Source organism: Babylonia areolata, chromosome 3 (genome assembly GCF_041734735.1).
Source record: "Babylonia areolata isolate BAREFJ2019XMU chromosome 3, ASM4173473v1, whole genome shotgun sequence".
NCBI lineage: Eukaryota > Metazoa > Mollusca > Gastropoda > Neogastropoda > Buccinidae > Babylonia > Babylonia areolata.
Window position 1 is genome coordinate 42940592 of NC_134878.1, and position 22668 is coordinate 42963259.

Here is a 22668-nt window from a genome sequence, read left to right on the forward strand (position 1 = left end):
GAAAACAATTGTTGTGAAAACGATAGTTGTGAATGTTTTTGCAAGACAGAAAAGAAAGAAAGAACGCTAAAGTGCTGTGATTGTGGGGGGAAGATTCACTGGACCTGTACTGAGCTACCACTGTATCAGCTGTGTGTTTATATCAACACACAGCGAAAATTCACCTGCGGGATGTGTGCGGCTAAATACATAAAGGACAAAATTGCAGAGGAATTCCTGGCGATCCAGCAGTCTCTCAAAGCCAACGCTGTGCCGGAAACACTGCTGAGTACTGCCCCACACCAAGACAGAGCATCGGGCGTGTCTGACACATCCGTCAGCCAGCTAATTATCTCCCACCACCAGGAAACCACCACAGTGCTGCGAAACATCGAGGCAGCCATGACGACCCTTGCTGAGCAGGTACAGCTGGCAGAGGAAACGAGAGGCGATGCCTTGGCTCAACTAATTTGTGACAGATACACAGTCACTCAACAGTTACCACAGTCTTCGGAGATAAGGGGAGAGAAAAAGCCCCGCAGCGAGCAGAGAAAAGACGACCACACTACTCCGGTCCCTTCCGCATCGCTTCCGGACACCATCCCTCTCGCTGATGCCAAGACACCAGACTGCGCCCCTTCCACTCCCCCTCCCCCTCCCCTCACTACAAATCCCTCTCAACCTTTCCGTACCACACGGAACCCTCCTCCCTCCACCTCTAACCATCTCTGCAGCACAGGAGGAAAAGCCCCCCTCACCACGCCTCACCAGCCAGCAGCAAGCCCGACACCCACAGAGATGTCGGAAGATAGCAGCGATGACGATGACAACACGTGCGCCAGTTCCTGCGAAGAAGAAGACGAGACAGATAAGCATACCGTGAACAAGGAGACCGTCAATAGTGAAGAGACAGACCCCTCTCTCCCCCACCTCCTCATAGTGCATGACTCCACCCTGAACGACGTAGACAGTGCTAGACTAGGGAAATCATACGGACTAAAAGTAACAAAAAGAAAGGCTAGCACAGTAAAAGACTGTGGTGCAGAAGTAGGCGACAACCTCGACGCCATCATGCTACATGTCGGGGTGAACGACCTGAAAACAAGGGAACCAGAGGCAGTAGGGACTGATATCAAAAACCACATCTATATGCTCCTCAGAAAAAACAACAAGAGGAAAATAATTATCAGCAAGACAGCACCAACAAGGGACGAACATCTCAACGCTAAAGGAGCCGTTCTGAACGCCCTGCTGTATGCTGAGTTCCTGACTGAGGAGAGGGTGTCCTTCATCTCCCACCACAAACTGCAGAGACAGGAGAAGAAGGGGCACTTCCTGAAGGACGGCCTCCACCCATCACAGAAGGGGTCTGGCATCATGGCTGGCAACATTGGTCGCCATGTGCACGGTCTCTTCTGGGAGAAGGCCAAAAGACGGGGACAACACAGGAGCGCTCCTGTCAGTCGGGCCAGTGGACAGACGAGGGACAGAGACGCCGGGCGCAGTGACCAGGTGACCAGAGGCGACCAGCGTCACCATGACAACGTGCCACAGGGCAAGAGGAGGGGCCGCTACCACATGCATTATCCGGACCACCACGGTGACAGACATCCCAGGCGTGATGACCACAACACCCTTCATCGGGATCATGGCAGGCACTACCATGACAACTACAGCAGGCGGTACCGGTACAACGTCCGTGACTGGGACAACCACCGCCGTGACTGGGACAGGGACGACAACCACCGCCGTGACTGGGACAGGGACGACAACCACCGCCGTGACTTGGACAGGGACGACAACCACCGTCCTGGTGACAACCGCCATCGTGACTGGGACAACTACCGCCGTGACTGGGACAGGGACGACAATCACCGTCCTGGTGACAACCGCCATCGTGACTGGGACAACTACCGCAACAGTCATCGTGGCCGGGACAACCGCCGCTTCCGAGATGACAACCACCGTGCCTACCAAGACGAGAGACGCTACCACGACAACCACCACCGATACACTGGTCAGACAAGGCTCCACCCGGACAGAGACGATAGGATCACTGCTTTCCGGGGGCATCAGAGAAGCCGTGACTACCGTGCGTCCCGTCATAGTGATCGTCGAGACAGACACTATATTCACTGGACTGACAGATAGTGAGACACGCTTAATGTAAGGTACTGTCTACAAGATAAGTCCTGGAAGTATGCGTTTTACTGACCATTATGTTACACTGACCTTAGCACTGTACCAACACAAACAGATACTTGATAAAACGATCGTAATTTCTCCTGAAGACCATAGCACCGTAGCACAGAATTAGAGACACCATTAAATCAAATACCGTTGTGAAGATACTGTCGTGGAACATCAAAGGTTTTAGGGAAACTATCGACGGAACAAAAACAAACAAGTTCACAGAAAAAGAAGTGACAGATTTATTTTCAAGCTATGATATCGTTATTTGCCAGGAAACACACCTGGACAGGGATAAGACCAAAGATATATTTTTACCTGGCTTTGCAACAGGGGTACACTACTGTAGGACAAAGCGAGCAAAGGCACAGAAAGCCTCTGGTGGAATATCTGTATTTGTGAAAGAATATTTAAGACCAGGTATTAAGTTCCTGCCACAGAGCAGTAGTGACATTGTGTGGATGCTGATAAAAAGTTTTAATACAGATCAAGACACTTATGTTGGCTGTGTATACATACCACCTGAATTCTCCTCCTTTGGACGTGACCACACACGGGACATATGGGAACAACTAGATAAGGATGTAGAACTGTTTACCACAAAAGGTAATGTCATTTTGTGTGGTGACTTCAATGCACGAACTGGTTTGCTAGATGATTTTATCCAGATGGACGGTGAGAACAATATGTATGATATCCCATTTAACTACACATGTGATTATGTGCACAAAAGAAGTTCGTCAGATAAAGTAGTACAGAAATATGGAAGAAGGTTTGTTAAACTATGTATGGAAAATAATATGTATATTTTAAATGGGAGAACTCTTGGTGACTTACATGGTAACCCCACATGCTTTTCGCCAACAGGGAAAAGTGTCGTAGATTACTTTACGTGTTCCCAGGACCTTATGCGAAAGGTGATGAAATGCAAGGTCAAAAATCTTACCATGTTTTCAGATCACTGTCCTATCGAATTGTTCATTCATCTACCAGTCACAAGAAAGAGTTCACCCCCTGTTAGTTCTGTCAGTAGAAAGGAATGTCCCACTTTAAGAGACTCAAAATACAACCGTTCTTTCTTTTGGGAGGAGGGCTCTGCCGAAAAGTTAGCATCAGCACTTAAGACTTTGTCAGTTTCAAATAAGATAATCTCTATTAACGAAGGACTCGAAAAAGTTAACTTCCGAAACGTACATACTGCCAAAGAAGAAATTGAAAACTCTGTGTCAAATCTCACAAACACTATTATTGCAGCGGCCGATTTATCGATCAAACATAAGATTAGATGCACGAAACGGAAAAAGAAGCCGTCTAAAAAGTGGTTCACACATGACTGTTTCATTCAAAGGAAAGAGGTGCGATCTTTACTGAATGCATTGAACAGAAATCCTTTTAACAGAAATATTCAGAATAAATACTTTTCTTGCCTGAAAGCATACAAGAAGACCATAAAGAAAACAAAAAAGACGTACAGAAATGAACTTGTGAGAAGTTTAAACACAGCAATGGAGCACGACCCCCAAAAAGTTTGGAAAATACTATCTGAACTAAAAAATGCAGATAGTTCTACTCAACCGCAGAGACACACATTATCTGCAGGTAAATGGATTAATCATTTAGAAAACTTGATAAGTAGTGAAGTACCCGTTGATAAAGCTAGGAAAGAACACGTACAAAAAGAACTTGATAGAATAAAACAGACTATGCCAGTGTTTGTCCTGGACAATCCTTTTACGATGACTGAAATAATGCGAGCCGTAAAGAGTCTCAAGACCAATAAAGCCCCCGGTAAAGACGGAATTACAAGCGAAATGCTCAAAGCAAGCATGTCCAGCATCAGTGCTACTGTATGCAAGTTATTCAATGCCATATTTCAGACTGGTATTTATCCCAGTCAGTGGAAAGACGGAATAAATGTTCCTATCTTTAAAAGTGGAGACCCAACCAATCCTAACAATTATCGGGGTATAACACTCAACAGCACCTTTGGGAAACTGTTTTGTCAAGTTATCAACAGAAGAATTGAAACATACCTAGAACAAAACGAGTTACTAATAAAAGAGCAGGCTGGTTTCAGAAGGCATTCTAGAACCACTGATCACATATTCATCCTGAAAAAGATAATTGACAACACCTTAAATAAAAGAAATGGGCGTCTCTACAGCTGTTTTGTTGATTTTAATAAAGCATTTGACAATATATGGCATGATGCACTTCTTTTGAAACTAAACAAAATTGGGATAAATGGAAAATGTTTCCACATTATAAAAGAGATGTACCAAAATTCAACTGTATGTGGTAAATCAAACGACGGGTTCACAGATTCTATCGCAGTTAAAAAAGGAGTGCTTCAGGGAAATGTTATTAGCCCCACGCTATTCAATATTTTCATTAATGACATAAGAGAATATATACACGATGACACCTCACCATACATCAATGAAACAACCAAGACTCAGATCCCTTATCTGTTATATGCGGATGACATTGTGATGCTCTCGACAACAAAAGTCGGACTACAAAACAAACTAGACCAACTACATGAATACTGTCTGCAATGGGGGCTTAAAATCAACAGGGACAAAACAAAAGTCGTAATTTTCACAAAAAACGACCCCAAAATACCAGTGCTCTTTTCATGTGGCGATAACTGCATCGAAACGACGGATAGATATAAATACTTGGGAGTTATTTTTCATAAGAGTGGAAATTTTCACCTTGCTGAAGACCACTTAGCCAAACAAGGACATAAAGCAGCGCATGCTCTGAAACGCAGTGTGCGAGGGAAAGAAGTAAAAATTGATGTAATGACGCAACTGTTTGACATTTTAGTCACCCCAATTCTCAGTTACGGCGCTGAGGTGTGGTTTCCATTCAATCAAACTGCGACAAACTTCTCCACGCCCTCTATGCTGTTCAACCAATTTGATGCCTTTCTCTCCGCAAAATGCCCATCAGAAAATGTACATGTCAACTTCTGTAGGAGCTTAATGGGCGTACACAAAAGATCAATTAAGTTACCAGTCCTGGCAGAACTGGGCAGATACCCCATTTCTCTGACCGCAGTGTGTCAGGTCATCTCATTTTGGGTACACATCATAGAATCAAAAGAAGATAGCTATTTGAGGCAAGCATATGATGATATGTTATCGATGGATTCATTGGAAAAAGTTCCTTGGCTTAATTTTATCAAAAGATACTGGTTTCAATTGGATTCTCCCACGTGTGGGAGAACCAAGGCACACTCAGCATTAAGCGACTAAAATATTCAGTCTTGAATAAACTACAGGATAAATATGTTCAATATTGGAACAGCAGAAAGAACGAGACCATTTCAAGGCTCTCCTTTTATTGCAAAATTGCAAATACTTATACATTACAACCTTACCTGATCAGCTGCAAAAATACTAAACACAGAGGAGCACTATGTCGATTGCGAATAAGTGCACATGAACTTGAAATTGAGCGTGGACGTTACTACAACGTAACTAGGAAAGACCGGCTATGTAAATCATGTGGAGTTATAGAGGATGAACTGCATTTTCTGGACAAGTGTAGTGTGTACTCTAACTTGAGGTCTCGCCTACTTGTGACAGTCAATTCCCAGTCTTCGAATCATTGGCCAGATGGCACTGGCAACACAATAATCCAAAGGCCGAGTTCTCTGTTGCCACAAAATTATTTCCAACCAGAACTGGCAAAATACATATATGAATGCTTTAAAGTTCGCAGTCCATAGCTATGTCTTATGGAATATCCTGCATGTGCTCACAACTTATTGCTTTTACTTTTTGTTTGCTTGTTGTGTTTAGTTTATAGTGTCCATAATTCCTATGATGGTTTTACGACAATTAAATGAGTTCTGAGTTCTGAGTTCTGAGTTCACACACACACACACACACACACACACACACACACACACACACACACACACACAACACACACAACTTACATGTTCATGGTAAGTATACCTTTTCACACACACACAACACACACACACACAACACACACAACACACACACACACACACACCTACATGTTCATGGTAAGTATACATTTTCTCTACCAACAGGCACTATAACACTTACTTGACTGTGGGCGGACATTACATTGTCTGTGGGCTTGCGGCCGGTGGCGTGCTGGGCAGTGGCCCCTCATCATCACTGTCCTCTGCTATGAGAGTGCTCCTTTCCAGATCCGGCTGACTGGTCCACGTTGGAAACAGCGGGGTGTTGTAGGTGTAGTGGGGAGCACGCGGAAGGGGGCATACTGTTTTTAACAGTTCGAAGAACTTGGTGTACTTATCTTGCCGGTGCCAGTTGCGCCACATCACTTCGGCAAGATGGCCCTCGAAGTGAGCCAGGTGTGTGCCGTTCACTCGGCGGAAATGGGCTTTAGCATGTTTCCAGGCACCTTCTATTTTATTTGTGTGCACCGTCTTCTCACTGCCTGACGCGTCCACATACGTCTGTTTGTATGTAGTCTTGTGGCACACAGTGAAATGATTGTACCCTAACTGGTTCAGGCCATCGTAGGCAGCCCATCCATCTGAAAATATCTCGGTGCCCGCCAGTAACGTGGATTTTGCCAAATTGTCACCTGGTTAATATTACAGTAAACCCGGCAATAGCACAATAAAGAATGAAATTACCCATCAGTGTTCAACCACATCATTCACGCTGAATCGGCGAGTATAAAGGAAGGGCTGCGGAGAAGACCGTGACCGAGTGGGAAGAATCCTCTTTCCTATTCTGTCCCACCGTGACGAGGCAACTTATCTTGATTATCACACGGATGACGTCCCAAACTATAACCTTGAATAGCTGTTGAACAGAACCAGCACTTCCCAGACTGAAGATGTCTTCTGATTTAATTAATCTAGCGCGCCCCCCATGCCCCACCCCCTTAAAAGCCACTATTCAATTTGTAAACAAAACCAAGTTAACAATTATTACCTTTTATCACGCGGCCTCTCCCATGTTTCAAATAAGTGAAGTCATCGTTTAATATTCATCATCCAAGTTGTTTAGGAAATTGAGGGGGTGGGGCCATGAAAGTCATTTACAAAGCGCTTTTTTTTCTTTTCTTTTTTTTAATCGAAAAAATGTGTTTTCAAGTTTACCGATTTCTTCTTGGGCATTCCGCAACTGGGCAGCAAGTACCCTGGCAATAGTTGTAGATGGGGATATGATTGTTCATAGTCCTTAAAACAAAGACCTGATGATAATTCATTCTTACTTTTTTTTTCTTTCTTCTTTTTTTCTCTTTTTTTGTGAGAACGTCCGGGTTTGGGTACAGGAGTGGGGTGGTGAGGAGATCTGAAATTTTGGAACCAATCAACTTGTGCATACACCACGCTAATAAGGTGTATCTACTTTAAAATAACAGGGAAGGATTTCCATCGCCCTTCCCCCTCCTCGGGGACGGAAGGAGGGGGTGAACTTTCATCCGTACCCTGACATTTGACATGAAGTGGTGAAATACGTAGAGAAAAAAATGCTTAAGTCATGAGCAAGACGTTTAAGGAAAACGATCTTCAACAGTTTCAATGTCCAACTTGTGAAAGCATATTAATCTTCAGCTTGGAAAGGGTCATCGGAGGGTTATTCTGGAGGGCTTGCCTGAAGATGTACATTCATAGTTCAGACTGAGTGAGAGGGGATGGGTGTGTGGGAGGTGGGGTGTGGGGGGAAATCCTGCCAGCAGTATTCGGAATTAAATTGTTGAAACTTGCAACTTTTTGACAACATACACGTCCCCCACTCCCTTTGATTTCGGCTGAAATCACGAAATGACACGTAAAGGAACGAAAAACCTGCTCACGGTAAGATAACCTCACTGTCCCACTTGTCTTTTACCCTTCCCCAATCCCTGTAGAAATAGAATAATTTCAGTCTAATTTGAATTTACTCAGAATGTTCTATAAATGTCAAGGGAACACTGTAGCTTCACTAAACTGGCCATTTCTGAAAAAAGCTGAAAGCTGTAAAGTATAAAAGGATAGGAATCTTCCCCTTGGTTCAGTTCAAACGTGAAAAAGGGATAGGGATATTCTGGAAGAAAGAACGGTGTCAAACAAAGTATCGCATAGGTGTTCAGTTTGCAGGTTTTCCCACGCACTTTGTTTTAAAGTATTTCTTTCGCATCCCAGAAATTTCCCTAAAAGTTACCATTCTGCCCCACCTCCCCCCCACCCCTCTCCCAAGTTATTTTCTCATCTTCATTTTGTTCGAAACTGGTTTTATAATTGCTCCTAAACACCCACGTCAAAACATTACGCATCAAAAGACAACTGCAATCTTAACATTAATCCCACTGTCTTTGTCTTTAGGCGGAGCGGGAGTTGAAAGGAAATCTTGCCACAACCAAACTACATTAATTTTCATCCTTTCCAGTCATGGTGTCAAGGTTAAATCATGAAACAACTACAATCTTAAGAACAAGCCCACTGTCTTCATCTTTGGGCGGAGCGGGAGCAGAAAGGAAACCTTGCCACAACCAAAAAATAATCACACAACAACGCAACTGAAAGCGTGATCGTCCGTGAAACTCGTACTCGTCACCGCAACACTCGTCAGTTGAGCATTGGTATCCATCGACGAATATTCATGTGCGCACGCACGCGCGCGCGCGCGCGTGTGTGTGTATTATGTGTGAAATAACAATGACAGATGTTTTATTGAGGGTAAACAGGATAAATTGAAAGCTTCTTTACACCATTCCCTCTAATAGAATTATTGATAATAATAGTAAATAATAAAAATGAGAATAACAAAACAGCAGAGAACACCCATGACAATCTTAACACACAAAAACTTCGTGAAAATTAACGCAAAAAACATCAACGATAACATGAAACTTTTCACAAGCAAGCAAGTGTGCGCATGCACACACACACACACACACACACACACACACACACACACACACACATTATATATATATATATATATATATATATATACACACACACACACACACACACACACACACACACACACACACATACACAAATACATCCACAAATACAAATACACACATGTTAATACACACAAATACTTCTGATCTCTCTTTCCTGGTCACATATTGTTGAAGAGCAAATGAAAATTATCGAATTACTAGAAGCCCAGACATTATATAATGGCATACAGGAATAAATTAAAATTGTTCCATCAGATATTTTTTTATGCTTAAAAAATCATACTAAAGTAGATTTATTTTTTCAGATAGTCTGGAATTTCATTCCATGCTTTATCACCAGAATATATCAGAGATGACATGTAAAGGTCAGTTCTTGGGCGATTGCAAAGAACGGTACTTTTGATACAAAAATGTTTTCAGTCTGAAGACAGGACAGCGCTAACTTCTTTTTTTTATTTAGACAGAGGTGGCAAGCAAAGAGAAAGAGATAAAGAGATGATGGCAAACACACACACACACACACACACACACACACACACACACACACACACACACACACACACACACACACACACACACACAGATGTCCAAAAAAAATTTTTTTTATCGCTTTTTCATTGCTTTTTTTTTTCTTTCAAGTTTCTTTTTTTTTCTTTTCTTTTTTTAACAAAAAGTACTCTTTCCCATCCCTGTTGTTGCAGTTTATTGCTAAACAATGATTAATCATTTTGCTGAAAATGCGAGCTCTCTACCACTGCCCAGCAGTGAAATATACATTGCCAGCCTCTCAGAGACCAAACAAAATTTAGTACGTCTATACCTCGTACCGGCATTGACACACTGAGATATTAGTGTCAGTTTCAGTTTCAGTAGCTCAAGGAGGCGTCACTGCGTTCGGACAAATCCATATACGCTACACCACATCTGCCAAGCAGATGCCTGACCAGCAGCGGAATTAGTGTCAAATGACTGGAATTTCATTGGCCTCAGTTGAATTCATGCATTCATAACTGAACAATTTGATTTGGAGTTCCGCCCGCGAGTCAAGTTGATGGTTGTTCTCAGGCCACAGTGAAGCTTTAATAAAAATTCAGTAAATTCTTAGTGAAGTCGAAAAAAATGGGTGGCCGGCCGGGGTCAGTGGGAGGTCAGGTGGTGGGGGCGGTGGCGGGGGTGGGGCGGGGGCACGGCTGAGGTTACTGAGGTGGGAGCCCAGTTCGTAAAAAATGGCACAGTTCACTATTAATTTTCATCACTTAGCAAACACACACACACACACACACACACACACACACACACACACACACACACACACACACACACACACACACACATGGAATAAAGGGCTGGAAGAAGAGATTTGTTATTTTTCCTTCAACCTGTCGTCTGCTTGGCATGCTGTGAACAAAACTTCAGACGAACCATTCAGCGTGTTGTAAGCTCTGTTGACATGCGCAGGTATTCGAACATCGCATGCGCAGACATCTTTTTCAAAACTCTCAACGGAAGGGTTGTGTTTATCATGGTCAACGAACTAAGTTGTTACACATTGTCAAAAACACTTGCATAATAGGATTTGGGTTTCTGTACTTTTATTTGTGTGGGAATGGCTGACATTGCATCGCTGCAGGTTGGAGTCAATGTGGACATTCAGCGAACTGATGGTAAGCCGGGTTGCTAATCTGTAATCAGCATGGTTTTGAGACTGTCGCGAAAGTGTCAAGAGTCATGAATTTGTTTGGAATTAAAAAAATGAAACACATGCAAGTTCATGTTGCAATAATAATGAGGTGGCGTGTTGTTGATAGTTTACCAACGAAGAAAATTTTCACACGCTGTTCCTGCTTCTTTATTGACATTTTAAATTAAGTTTGCAATGTACTGTATCCAGCGGGTGATGATTCATTCGATGAACAAGATTCAAATTTCAACTCGCGGTCCGAGTTTTAAAGTTTTGTTTATTTATTTTCCATGTATGCCAAGCACAAGACTGTCTGCTTTGAATACCATAGTTTGAATATTTGGATGGGTGGGGTAGTTGGTAAAAGTGTTTACAACTTTATCGTTCTTGAACCGGCAGGGAAAATGGGGATGCAGACAATGAAAAATTATGACAAAGGGAGAGAATGGGATTTAGACAACTAAAATTAATGAATGAATGAGAGGCTCGCCACTTGGTGGGGCGGATAAGAGTATCATTTAGTTAGCATGTTACCTCCTTCATATTGTCACCCCTACAAATTGCAAATTGGTTGCATTGCATGCTATACATGCATTGTAAAACACTCGAAAATGCAGCTAACGAAAAGGCAATGATGATTGATATGAATTTTTGATTCCAGAGTAGGAGACCAAAACAAACAAACAAACAAAAAAAAAAAAACACACACACACACACACACACATACACACACCAAAAAACGAAACAAACAAAAAACCCAGAAAAGCCTCTCAAGCTTGTCGACCTGTTCTGTTCTGTAATACTTGATGTTAATCACTTAATGTTTAAAAATATACAAGGATGTAAGAAATAGTATATTCCTTGCCCCCTTTTTTTCCCTCTTGGGTGGGGCACCTTGCAGTCCATTTAAAAAGAAATGATAGTTATATATATTGATTGATAGATATATTCAACTGAGTCATTAGATAATCATAATGATAACAGAAAATTTCTCCTATTGCAAATATTATAGATAATATTATTTAAATGTGTTTTGTGGTTCAGGACGGATTCATTCAGCAGTAATCAGTGGTGTCAACCAAGAGACACTGAGTGTGACGGTAGAATGGTTTGAGAAAGGTGAAACAAAGGGAAAAGAGGTGAGACTTGTTTCATGTATGAGATCTTCAGTTTAAGTTTTAACGTCTATTCACTAGGTGTTATTAGACTGGATTGTTTCATGTGTTTCACTGTGTTAATTTTTTAAGCATTACTTGTGACATGCTTCAGACTTGGAATTTGTCTTTTACAAGAAAAAATAACACTTGAAAACTTCACTTTATTTATTTTTAGCAGAACTGTACTATTGGAGCAGGTTGCACCTTGCAGAATCAGTACGACATTGAACTTCTGAATCTGATCCAGTGTTCATCAGTGATCAAATTCTGACTCCCTATTTCAGCATGGTGTTTTGTCCTCTGGAAGGCATTTTACTCTGATTTTCCTTACTCCAACCTGGCGGAAAGAGTTATCTGACTCCAGATGGGGAAAGTTAGGTTGGCATGAGGAGAGGATTGGGCATTGCTTTTCTATACTGAGCTTTTCACACAGTTAACATGAATTAACTGTCCTGACAGCCGTAAAAGTTTGTGGGACCTTTTACTGTTTTAGTTAGTTTTTTGTTGTTTTTTAAAATGCTTTTTAATGCTGTCGTAAACAAGCGCTTATCTATCTTCTGTTTTATGACTTGTATATATTGTATTTTGAATATACATGCTGAGGGGAGGTCAGGTTATGTGGGGAAAAGGGTCGGGAAGGGAGGGGGGGGGGGGCAGTGCTAATGGGGGATTGGGGAGTTAGGAGTTTCCAAACTGGCAGTCTGTATCAATTGTACATTGTAATTTAGTGTCAAAATGTTTGATATTGTATGGAAGACCAGGTTGGGGTCTTCATTGTGTGCATTAACATGTTTTGATTTATTTTTCAGATTGATTTAGATGCTGTATATGCATTGAATCCCAATGTATTTAATCACAAAGATGGGTCCTCAAATGCAGACACAGGAGAGGTATGGATGTGAGGGTTTTGTGTCGGTGTTGTTTGAATAAATGTGTATCACTTCTATACAGTGTAGTGGATTTCAAGAATTCATTGATTTTTTAGGCGATATAATACTATATCTTTTGGCAGACTAAGTGTGTTTGAGATAACTGGAAGTATAAAAAAAAATAAAAAAGTATATGACACGTAATACAGGGCTGAGTGCCCTACACACATATCTCAGAAGAGGGACTTTGAGCTGTAGATTAAAATAAAAATCTAAGAGTAAGAGCATGTTCATGGTTCATGCTTATTTAACATGAAAGAATACAGCACAGCTGAAAGACTGATGCTTGATTTGTCAAGCCAATTGAAAACAATGAATCCATGGGGAAAAACAACCACCAGAAAATACAGATAGTGTTAGGGAGGTCGTAGGTATTGGTGTTTGGCATAGGGTTTCTTAAGATGAGTATTGTGCTCAGTATGGTTCTTTAGATTGATATTTAATTTATACTTACATTTAAAATTCATTGTATGTCTGCATTTTCTTGTTGATACTTGCTTTTGGTGCTTGGTTTGCATGTTAAGTTTTTGGTTTTCTGTTTCTGTATGAGGGTCTTTATGATGATGTTTACACCTTGCAGAAAGAGGAGGAAAAATATTGCTGTGGAAAGTACTTGGCAAACACTAAGTGTAAATTATATCAATATATGATATGGAATTTAAAAAAAAGAGAATAAAAATATAAGTGTGGTGATGTTTAAGTAACATTTAATGAAAATTAGACAAAATTTCTTAGTATCAGGAAGCTAAAAAAAAAATTGTCATTAAGCATTTAGTGCAGTCACTCATGACCATTTATAAGTATGCATTGCATTAGATGGAGAGAAAAAAATAACTAGGGGGGAAAATATGTCAGTTTTGTCTGAAATAAGGTAACTTTGAACAGTCATTTTCTGCAGCAGACAGTTACTCAAAATTTATCCACACCTGATCAGCATGTGTGTGTTGTCTGAAATTCTTGTGTTCATCAGCTGTTTAATGGTTGGACTAAGTATGTAATTATAATGCATCAGATATGTTGAAACTCATGTTGAGTTTTCTGCGGTTTTTTATATAGTGTAAAAAAAATTTATATTCATGACACATCAGATAAATCATTTTACAGTTGCTGAAAAGTGCATTATTTTCCTTTTGTTTTTGGCTTCTTCCTCTGGTTTGATGCATTGGTGACTGTCCCTTGTAGTTGTATGATATGTATCGTTTGTGAGTTTTTGTGGTTCATGGTGGTGGTTGTATCGTGTCATTCATTGTGAAAGTTGAACTGGATTCTGCCCCATTATCCCTTCCCACACAGCGCCGGGTTTGTAAGGCGGGAGAAATGGCAAATGGGGGCGGCTGTGTGATAGATGATGAGGACGCTGTTAGCGTGGCTGACAGTTGTTCGGAAGGGAAGAAAAGCGTCCCTCCCACCAGAGCTAGGAGCACTTCAGGCTCAGCACGTGCCAGTGCAGGCCGTCAGATTCCCCAGCCGACAAAGCGCAAGGCTGTGGGTGCTAAGGTAGAGTGTGTACTAGTTACTATGCATCTTTTCACTTGTTACCAATAAGCCTTACTGTATTTCGTTGTCAGAATAAGAATTGTATTTCATTGTCAGAATTGCTACAAATACAATGTCTGCTCTGCTTTAGTGCTTAAATCTTGGTTCAGTGTGTATTCATTGCTTCAGGTTGTAACAACAAACATTCTGTTTTTCTTTTGTTGAAGTCAGAGTTTGTATCTTAGTATAAGTTATACAAGTAGTGATTAGTGTGGAGGTAGGAATGGCTTGTTTTATTTTGACAGGTGACAGTGTGGTCAGTCTTAGAATACACATTTGTGTGTGCTGCCCTTCATTGCCATTTGGCAGAACTGCCAGTAATCATGGGTAGTTTGGGCAGTGTTGTTGAATGTGGCCAGATGTGGAATCATTTCGCAACATTTTTCTTCTTTAGCCTAGTTTAGGGGAATTTGAATTAAGATATGAGGCTGTTTTAGACATTAAATAAGCATTACTATTGAGTTTATAAGTCGTGATGCGAATCCATATTTTCATGTTTACTTAATATTGAAAAATACTTAATGACTACCATGTTAAACCGATCTCTGTCAAAGAAGGCTGCTCACTTGCGTAAAAAACAACTTGATATTGCAATTTTGTCTATTTGAAAAATAATCATGCACCTGAGAGACTTTTCTTAGGGATCAGCTCAGAGAATATCCTGAGTAGCCTTTCTTTTTTTTTTTTAATGCCGCCCAGACATTTGTGTCAGAAGTAAAAGATCCATGCAGGAGCTGAAACAGTCCTGTTTACTTCATTGCAGATAATGAAGGGTTTTCACAAGCTTAAACCTCTCTTGTCAGACTGTATAACAAATCTGTTGGACAGGAATTTGCTGCAGTGGTGATAAGGTGCCAGTAGGTTCTGGTGTCAGAATTCATATAATCACTGTGCTATTAGGGGATACACTGCAACCATAGCAACAGTCCCAGGGTGTGCTTTGATCCACTAATTACTGCAGCTGTGTTCGTAAGGACAGGGTGGCACCAGTCCTGTATTTTAAACCAAAGCTGGTTTTGTGCTTTGCTCGGTCATTCCAGCTGACTATTTCATCAGAGCTAGGGCATTGACTGTTGGTTAAATTGCTTTTTTACACAGTGAGATTCTAGTTTAATTTTCATTTTGGCGAGGTTCTTTTTAAGTTAATTTTAGTGACATTTTGTGGATAGTTTCTTTTCTTATCTGGCCTTTGATGTAGGCGGTGAACTTCTGGATCTGACAAGTAAGATCAGATGTGTTTAGAGGTTAGAAGATTTTCCTGGTGTAAAATGAATCGTAAACATCATGTAAGGTTTATTTTGTTTGTTTTTGGTTGTGTTTTTTGTTTGTTTATTGTTCTTTTTTGATTTGTTCTAACCATTCATTTGTGCATTTATTGATCTGTTGATATACTTTATTTTCATTCTTTACTAACTTGATAAGTTAATCAGTGTAGGATTTGAGAAGAGTATGAAGCTTGATAAGTAGAATTGAAATTTACTTTAAAAGTTTTACATGTATCTGTTTGTAAATATCTCTAATACTGAAATAGGTTTATTTTGGGATGTATTGCTGTGAACAATTTGCATTTTGAACATGCACACTCTTGTCAGATACAGCAGTAGGTATACAACACATGCAGAGAACCACTTATTTATTGTGCATATATTACTATCATATACACTGTTATATATATTCATCACGCTCATGCTAACCATATACATGCACTATGCTGGTACATGCACACACATTTCTTCCAACCACACATGAGCATGTTCATGAACTCACAAAGTCATGTCCAAAAATAAGTGTGCTCGCACGCACCCGCTCGCGCGCGCACACACACACACACACACACACACACACACACACAACGCAGCGCAATGCAACGCAACACATCACAACACATTCACACTCTCACTCACTCTTGCTCACTCTCTCATTCACACACTTAATCACACTCATTTCTCACGTTACTTTCTGGCTCCACACCAATATATATATATATATATATATATAATTTTATATATATATATATATATATATATATATATATATATATAATATATATATATGCGTATCATAATTATTGACAATGACTGTGTGTCTACAGAGCAGCAAGAGTGAGAACAATGGCAGAGTATCCAACAAAGGTGAGGAAGAAGAATGTGATTATTATGATGATGGTGGTAATAATGGTTGGTTGGAATGCGCTCTGCCTCCTTACCACAGGGTCCCAGAATGCTTTCAATAAATAAGGGTGGAAAAATGATTACAAAAAAAAAAAAAAAAAATTAACAACATACTTACGGGCAAAACAAATGAAATGTGTTTGTGGCAAAACACATAGTGACACGCTCGCACGCACACACACACAAATAAAAGAATGCATGAATGGAAACTGTTCTTAGAATATTGTTTCATAAAACAAATAAAAGGATGAGGATATGCTATTCAGTATATTACTGTTAGGCTACAACATTCAAAATGATACATATAGATATACAGTGAGAGCAAACAGATTCACTCAGATGCTTTGACTAGTTCAGTAGTTGTGTCAATGATGATGTCTTCCTGCAGTGTCTACATCGCGTACCAGGCCAAGTTACGTACGGCAGCCGGTCAGAGAACAAAATCGCCAGCCAGAACCCTCACAACCTCCGGACCCTAAAAAGCCGGTTATCCCTTCAGGTGAGAAGCCAAGGCCCAGGTAATACCCAGATGGTTTGTTGTTGTCTTGGGGGCAAGTAGAAGGAGGAGGGGGAAAAAGTCAGCAGCCATCAATCGGTATACATATAGATCTTTTAATGCCTTGGACTAAAGCAGGGATCACGTTAACGCATGTTTTTCGCGTATTTGACGCATTTTGATTTTCGCTGACGCATTTTCACAGCGCTCAAGCGTAACACTTATGCAAAACAACTTTTACTCCAAGCCGTATCAATGCATCTTTAGGACTGACTTGGCAGCTAGGTTTGCGATACTGAATCAGACGGTACAAGACAAAGTGTCTGTGCATGCGGAGCACTGCGAGATGCCTACGTGACTCTTTAACAGCTACAGCCAATTAACAGAGGTATGTGCACACACAACACTGCTTAGCTGACGAGTTTTGGAACAGAGTGGCGTCATTACAGGGCATGACCCTGTAGCGGGAAAGTTAAGCCTTGTTTGACTGCTGAACGTTACTCGGCTAGCCTAGGCCCTAGCGTTTTTTGTTTTTTTTTTGTTTTCCACTGTATCTCAGTCACGGAATCGACTCAATATGCAGCGCAAGTTGTCATCGTTTTTTTCGTCTAGTCGTGAAACTATTGCTCCAGAGCAATCTCCGGCTAATGCTTCTGAACAGCTTGCGACTTCAACATCGTCGGCTTAAACCTTTGATTTAGTGTCCTAGGTCTGACGCAATTCTGACTCTAACTTACGTGTTTTTTTGCCGACTTTGCGTAAGCTGCACATGTTTTGAAAATGTCTAGCGCGATCCCTGCTAAAGGATTACTGTTTTTACTCACCAGAGTCCTTTTAGTTTTGCTTGTTTTTATGAAACTTTAGAAGACCACTTTTTTTTTGTTGAACATTAATAATGTGTTCATGCATATTTTTCAAGATCATAGATAAAATTAATGATCTGCTTTTTTAAGATGTGAGTTCAGTAGCAGTATGTCCATTTCTTATGTCTAAACGCATTAAGTTACTTTTTCAGATTGTTTACCATTTCTGATGAAATTAAAGATGATGTATCATATATACTTTTTGGGAAGCGTTTCCTATTCTGAAGCAGAAAAACCAGATTTTTAATGCATCCAACAAAATGTATACAAGTCATAAGTTTTTTTTAGATCCTTAAGACTGGAGCAAACATGAAAAACAATAAAACCAGGTATAGAGGGAACAGACTGACTTGAGCCAAAGATCTTCCATATTTGTAGCATGAAACTAGGGAACAGACATAACATTCTTCGTTTTCATTTCCTAGGCGTTTTTGTTGTTTGTTGTTGTTTTGTGTCAAGATGCTGGTTTTTTTGTTTTGTTTGCATCCGGTGTTTTGGGTCATTTTGAATGTACGATCATAATAATAATAATAATAATGGTATTTATATAGCGCTGGATCTTGTGCAGAGACAAATCAAAGCGCTTTCGCACCAGTCATTCACACGCATGCATAACTCTAATACTGCAGAAACTAAAGACAAGGAAGGGCAGGCAAGGGAGGCTATTTTGGGAAGAGGTGGGTTTTAAGGCCAGACTTGAAAGAGCTGAGTGTGGAGACTTGACGAAGCGAAAAAGGAAGTACATTCCAATCGCAAGGTCTAGAAACAGAGAAAGAACGGCGGCCAATAGTCGAGTGTTTGAATCTGGGTATGCGTAAATAGAGTGGATCCGAGGCCGATCGTAGTGAGCGAGATGGAGTGTAGAGGTGAAGGCAGCCGCAGAGATAGGAAGGGGCAGTGTTGTGAATGCATCTATAACATAGAGTGCTGATCTTGTACTTTATTCAGTGTGAGACAGGGAGCCAGTGGAGATGTTGCAAAAGAGGAGTGATGTGCTCAGATCTTTTCTTTCTGAGGACGAGTCGGGCAGCAGAGTTTTGTATGCGCTGAAGGGGCTGAATGGATGAAGCAGGCAGACCAGACAATAAAGAGTTACAGTAGTCAAGGCGAGAGAGAATGAGAGAAACGACAAGTCTAGATGTTGCGTCAGTGGATAGATATTTCCGGACGGCACTGATGTGTCGCAGTTGACAGTAGCAGGACTGACATGTCTGACTGATAAATTTTTGCATGGACAGTGTATTGTCAAGGACAACACCGAGGTTCCTGACTGACGTGGAAAGAGGGATGGATGTACTGCCAAGTTTGATTGTGTCAATTGTGATGGAAGACAGTTTTTGTTTAGTTCCTATGATCATTGCTTCAGTTTTGTCCGCGTTCAATTGTAACTTATTTCGAGTCATCCAGTTTTGAATGTCCAGGAAGCAGTTGGATGTTTCTTGCAAGAGCGACAACAATTTTTCAGGGGTATCACTCTTCTGGAGTTGAGTGTCATCAGCATAAGAATGATGACTGATATTATGGCGGTTGATAATTTCAGCGAGAGGAGCAGTGTACAGTGTGAAGAGCACTGGGCCTAAAACAGATCCCTGTGGGACTCCATGTTCGATTTTAACGGGTTCAGATTGGAAATGATCAACAGTGACAGACTGGAATCGATCAGTGAGATAAGATTTGAACCAGTTTAGAACAGTGCCGTTGATACCAAATGTAAAATGAAGACGGGAAAGAAGGATTGAATGGTCTATCGTATCAAAGGCGTCTGACAAGTCGAGGAGAGTGAGAAGGGAAATTTTTCCTGAGTCGGACGCTATCAGTAGATTGTTCAGAATGTGGAGGAGAGTGGTTTCGGTGCTGTGGCCAGCGCGATAGGCAGACTGAAATGGGTGGATGAGATTGTTGAAACAAAGGTGGTTGTTAAGCTGCTTGAGGACAGCTTTTTCAAGGAGTTTGGACATGAATGGAAGATTAGAAACTGGTCGATAGTTTTTCAAAATGTTTGCGTCAAGGTTGGGTTTCTTCAGAAGAGGCCGGACGATAAGGTTTTGAAAGTGGATGGAAACGTTCCAGTGAGAAGGGATGAGTTGACAATATTAGTGATTGTGGGGAGAAGATGTGAGACACATTGGGAAAAGACCGAGGCTGGTATAGGATCGAGCTCACAGGATTTTACTGTCATTTCTTTTAGGATTTCATGAACTTCTGTTTCAGTCAATGGATTGAAGGAATGGAGAGGAGTGCCGCTGAATTGAGGATCAGGATGAACAGGTTGGAAAGACATTTGGTCTAAGATGGTACGAATATTTTGGACTTTGTCGAAAAAGAAAGAGAAGACATTGGGGAGTTCAGATAAAGTGTAGGTAGAAGGAAGAGGAGTCCTTTTTGCAGTTCCGAGAAGATTTGACATGACAAAGTAAAGAGATTTGGTGGATGTGGCATCGAGAACTTGAGAAGAAAAGAAGTTTGTTTTTGCTGATGAGATCATATGTTTGACTTTATTATTTGTTTTCGGAATATTTGATTGTGGACTTGCAGTTTTGTTGATCGCCATCGTCTTTCCAGTTGGCGACGTTTGCGTTTTGCAAGTCGAATGTCTTGTGTGTACCATGGGGCGGAGGGTCTGTCAGGGAGCATGCGGGTAGTGGGGGGTGCATGTTCATCCAGCAGTTGAGAGAGGACAGTGTTGTAATGTGTGGATATGTCGGTAAGGGAAGAAATTTTGGAAAGGCGTTCAGCAGCCTGAGAAGAAAAAGTGTTAATGTTGATGGATTTCAGGTTGCGATGAGTAACAGATTTTTTGGTTCTGGTAGGTTTTGAAATATTAGGCAAGAATATAACAGCAGAATGGTCGGAAGAAAGTTTGTCAGTTACAGTCACTGACGCAACCATGGTATCAGACTCACGATCATGAAGTGTATCCATGTGACAGTTCCAGGGGGTCGGAGAAAGTCGAACGTGGTGAAGGAGATAGAGAAGATCAAGCAGAAGCGGGACGAGAGGCGGGCTGTGCAGCAGGCTCTACGGGAGCAGTACGAGTCTCAGTATGACACCTCTGATCCCAACTGGGAGTTCAAGGCAATGATCCAGTGAGTGGGAAACGGGTTTTTTGGGTTTTTTTGTTGTTGTGTTTTGTTTTTTTTACGTTTGTCAGAGAAAGATGAGGGGAAAGTGTGCGTGTGTTAGTCTTCTGAATGTATCATTGTATGTGTGTGTAGGTGATAAACGTGTGTTGTGGTGCATGAGTGTAAGTTATCAGTGTACAACTACAAGTTCTATTTATACTATATCATTGTATGTATGTGTAGGTGATAAACGTGTGTTGTGGTGCATGAGTGTAAATTATCAGTGTACATCTACAAGTTTTATTTATACTATAGATACATATCTGTATTAGTATGCTTGCTCATGTTGAAAAAAATTTTAGTTATGCAGTGCATTTTTCCCCCTTGAAGTTTGCTGTTTGTGAAATTGCTTGTCAAGTTTCCTGTCAGGTCCAGGATATTGTATATAACCTTCAAGATCATATGTATTGAAGAGAAAAGAGGTACAAGTGGAACTTAAACAGGTGGAGAGAAGTCTGGCCAAACTGAAAGCAGCCTCAATCACTTCAGGCTTCCCCTGGCACAGAATAATTCATGAGCAGAACTCACTAGCTGCGAGTTGTATTCAGAGACTGTACTTGTAGGGTCTGTACAGGTCTTTGTGTTTTTGTTGAAGTTTTTGTTGTGATTGTTTTTAAGTTTGGGACTGTGTGGTTTTAAAGGTTTTTTTTGTTGTTTTTTTGTTTGTTTTTGATAAATTTTTACAATGTTATGATTTTTTTTTTTTTTAATCTTATGAACGTTGCCTTGTGTCTGTTTCCTTTGAGTTTGGGCTGGTAAAGGCTTGGTATGATAATTTGAATTTGATGTGGATGACCAGTTTACTTTGAATGGCATGACACTTTTCTCTTGTTTCAGGGAATTCCGCAGCACTTTAGAGTTCCGCCCAATGACATCTTCAGATCCCATAGAGAATCATCAAATATGTGTCTGCGTCCGAAAACGACCCATGAACAGAAAAGGTGAACATTTGTACTGTCAGTACTTTTTTCTTTTCTTTTTTTAATGGTTCACTATTCCTGTGTATGCTTTTGTCTTGAATTTTATAATTGTAAAATAAAAAGCCACCATACAGTATTTGTGTTATTACTGAGGTCCACTAAAAGTGCTGTCACTCTCAGAGTTACTGTTACTATGTTAAGAACTAGAAGAACTGTGTTGTTGTTATGTGCTGTAACTTTAATCACTGTTTCACACAGAATATTGATGGGAAACGATTATTTATCATAAATTGACTATATGCATGTGCTAGGCCCCATAAAAGTGCACTCGTAAATATCTTGATTAGATCTCAATTTTAGTCGAAATGGTCACAGTATTGACACTGTGGCATTTCAAGGAAGTAAATGTGTAAGTTGCCTTTGAATGCTGAAGAAATCTCACAGATTCAGGCTCCAGATAATAGGTTTGCAGAGTGGAGGAAATTCAAATAGCAACTGTTCTGAAGAGTCGTTTGATCCTTCTCAAGGTGACATTGCAGCTTTTGCGACATGATCCATAATGTGAACGATGATTTTTTAAGTCAAATTGTCTGTTTTATCAAAGCTATACTCATCAGAAGAAACTTGTATAAAAAAATGAACTGCACTGTATCCCACTGCAGTTTACAACACTCAAGCGACCGTTGCATTGTGTAAGCTTAGC

The 22668-nt window shown here is 40.7% G+C and overlaps 1 protein-coding gene across 1 annotated transcript in view; it reads left to right on the top strand.

The window, feature by feature from the left end:
- Positions 1-10601: 10601 nt before the first annotated feature.
- LOC143279997 (kinesin-like protein KIF2A) overlaps positions 10602-22668 on the top strand; it is a 39277-nt gene continuing 27210 nt past the window's right edge. Inside the window, exons 1-8 of the mRNA XM_076584405.1 lie at positions 10602-10754; positions 11816-11910; positions 12738-12818; positions 14151-14354; positions 16486-16525; positions 16953-17063; positions 20853-21009; positions 21883-21986. Of these exons, the coding sequence (XP_076440520.1) occupies positions 10697-10754; positions 11816-11910; positions 12738-12818; positions 14151-14354; positions 16486-16525; positions 16953-17063; positions 20853-21009; positions 21883-21986 (850 nt within the window). The 5' untranslated portion in view covers positions 10602-10696. The remainder of the gene's footprint in view (positions 10755-11815; positions 11911-12737; positions 12819-14150; positions 14355-16485; positions 16526-16952; positions 17064-20852; positions 21010-21882; positions 21987-22668) is intronic.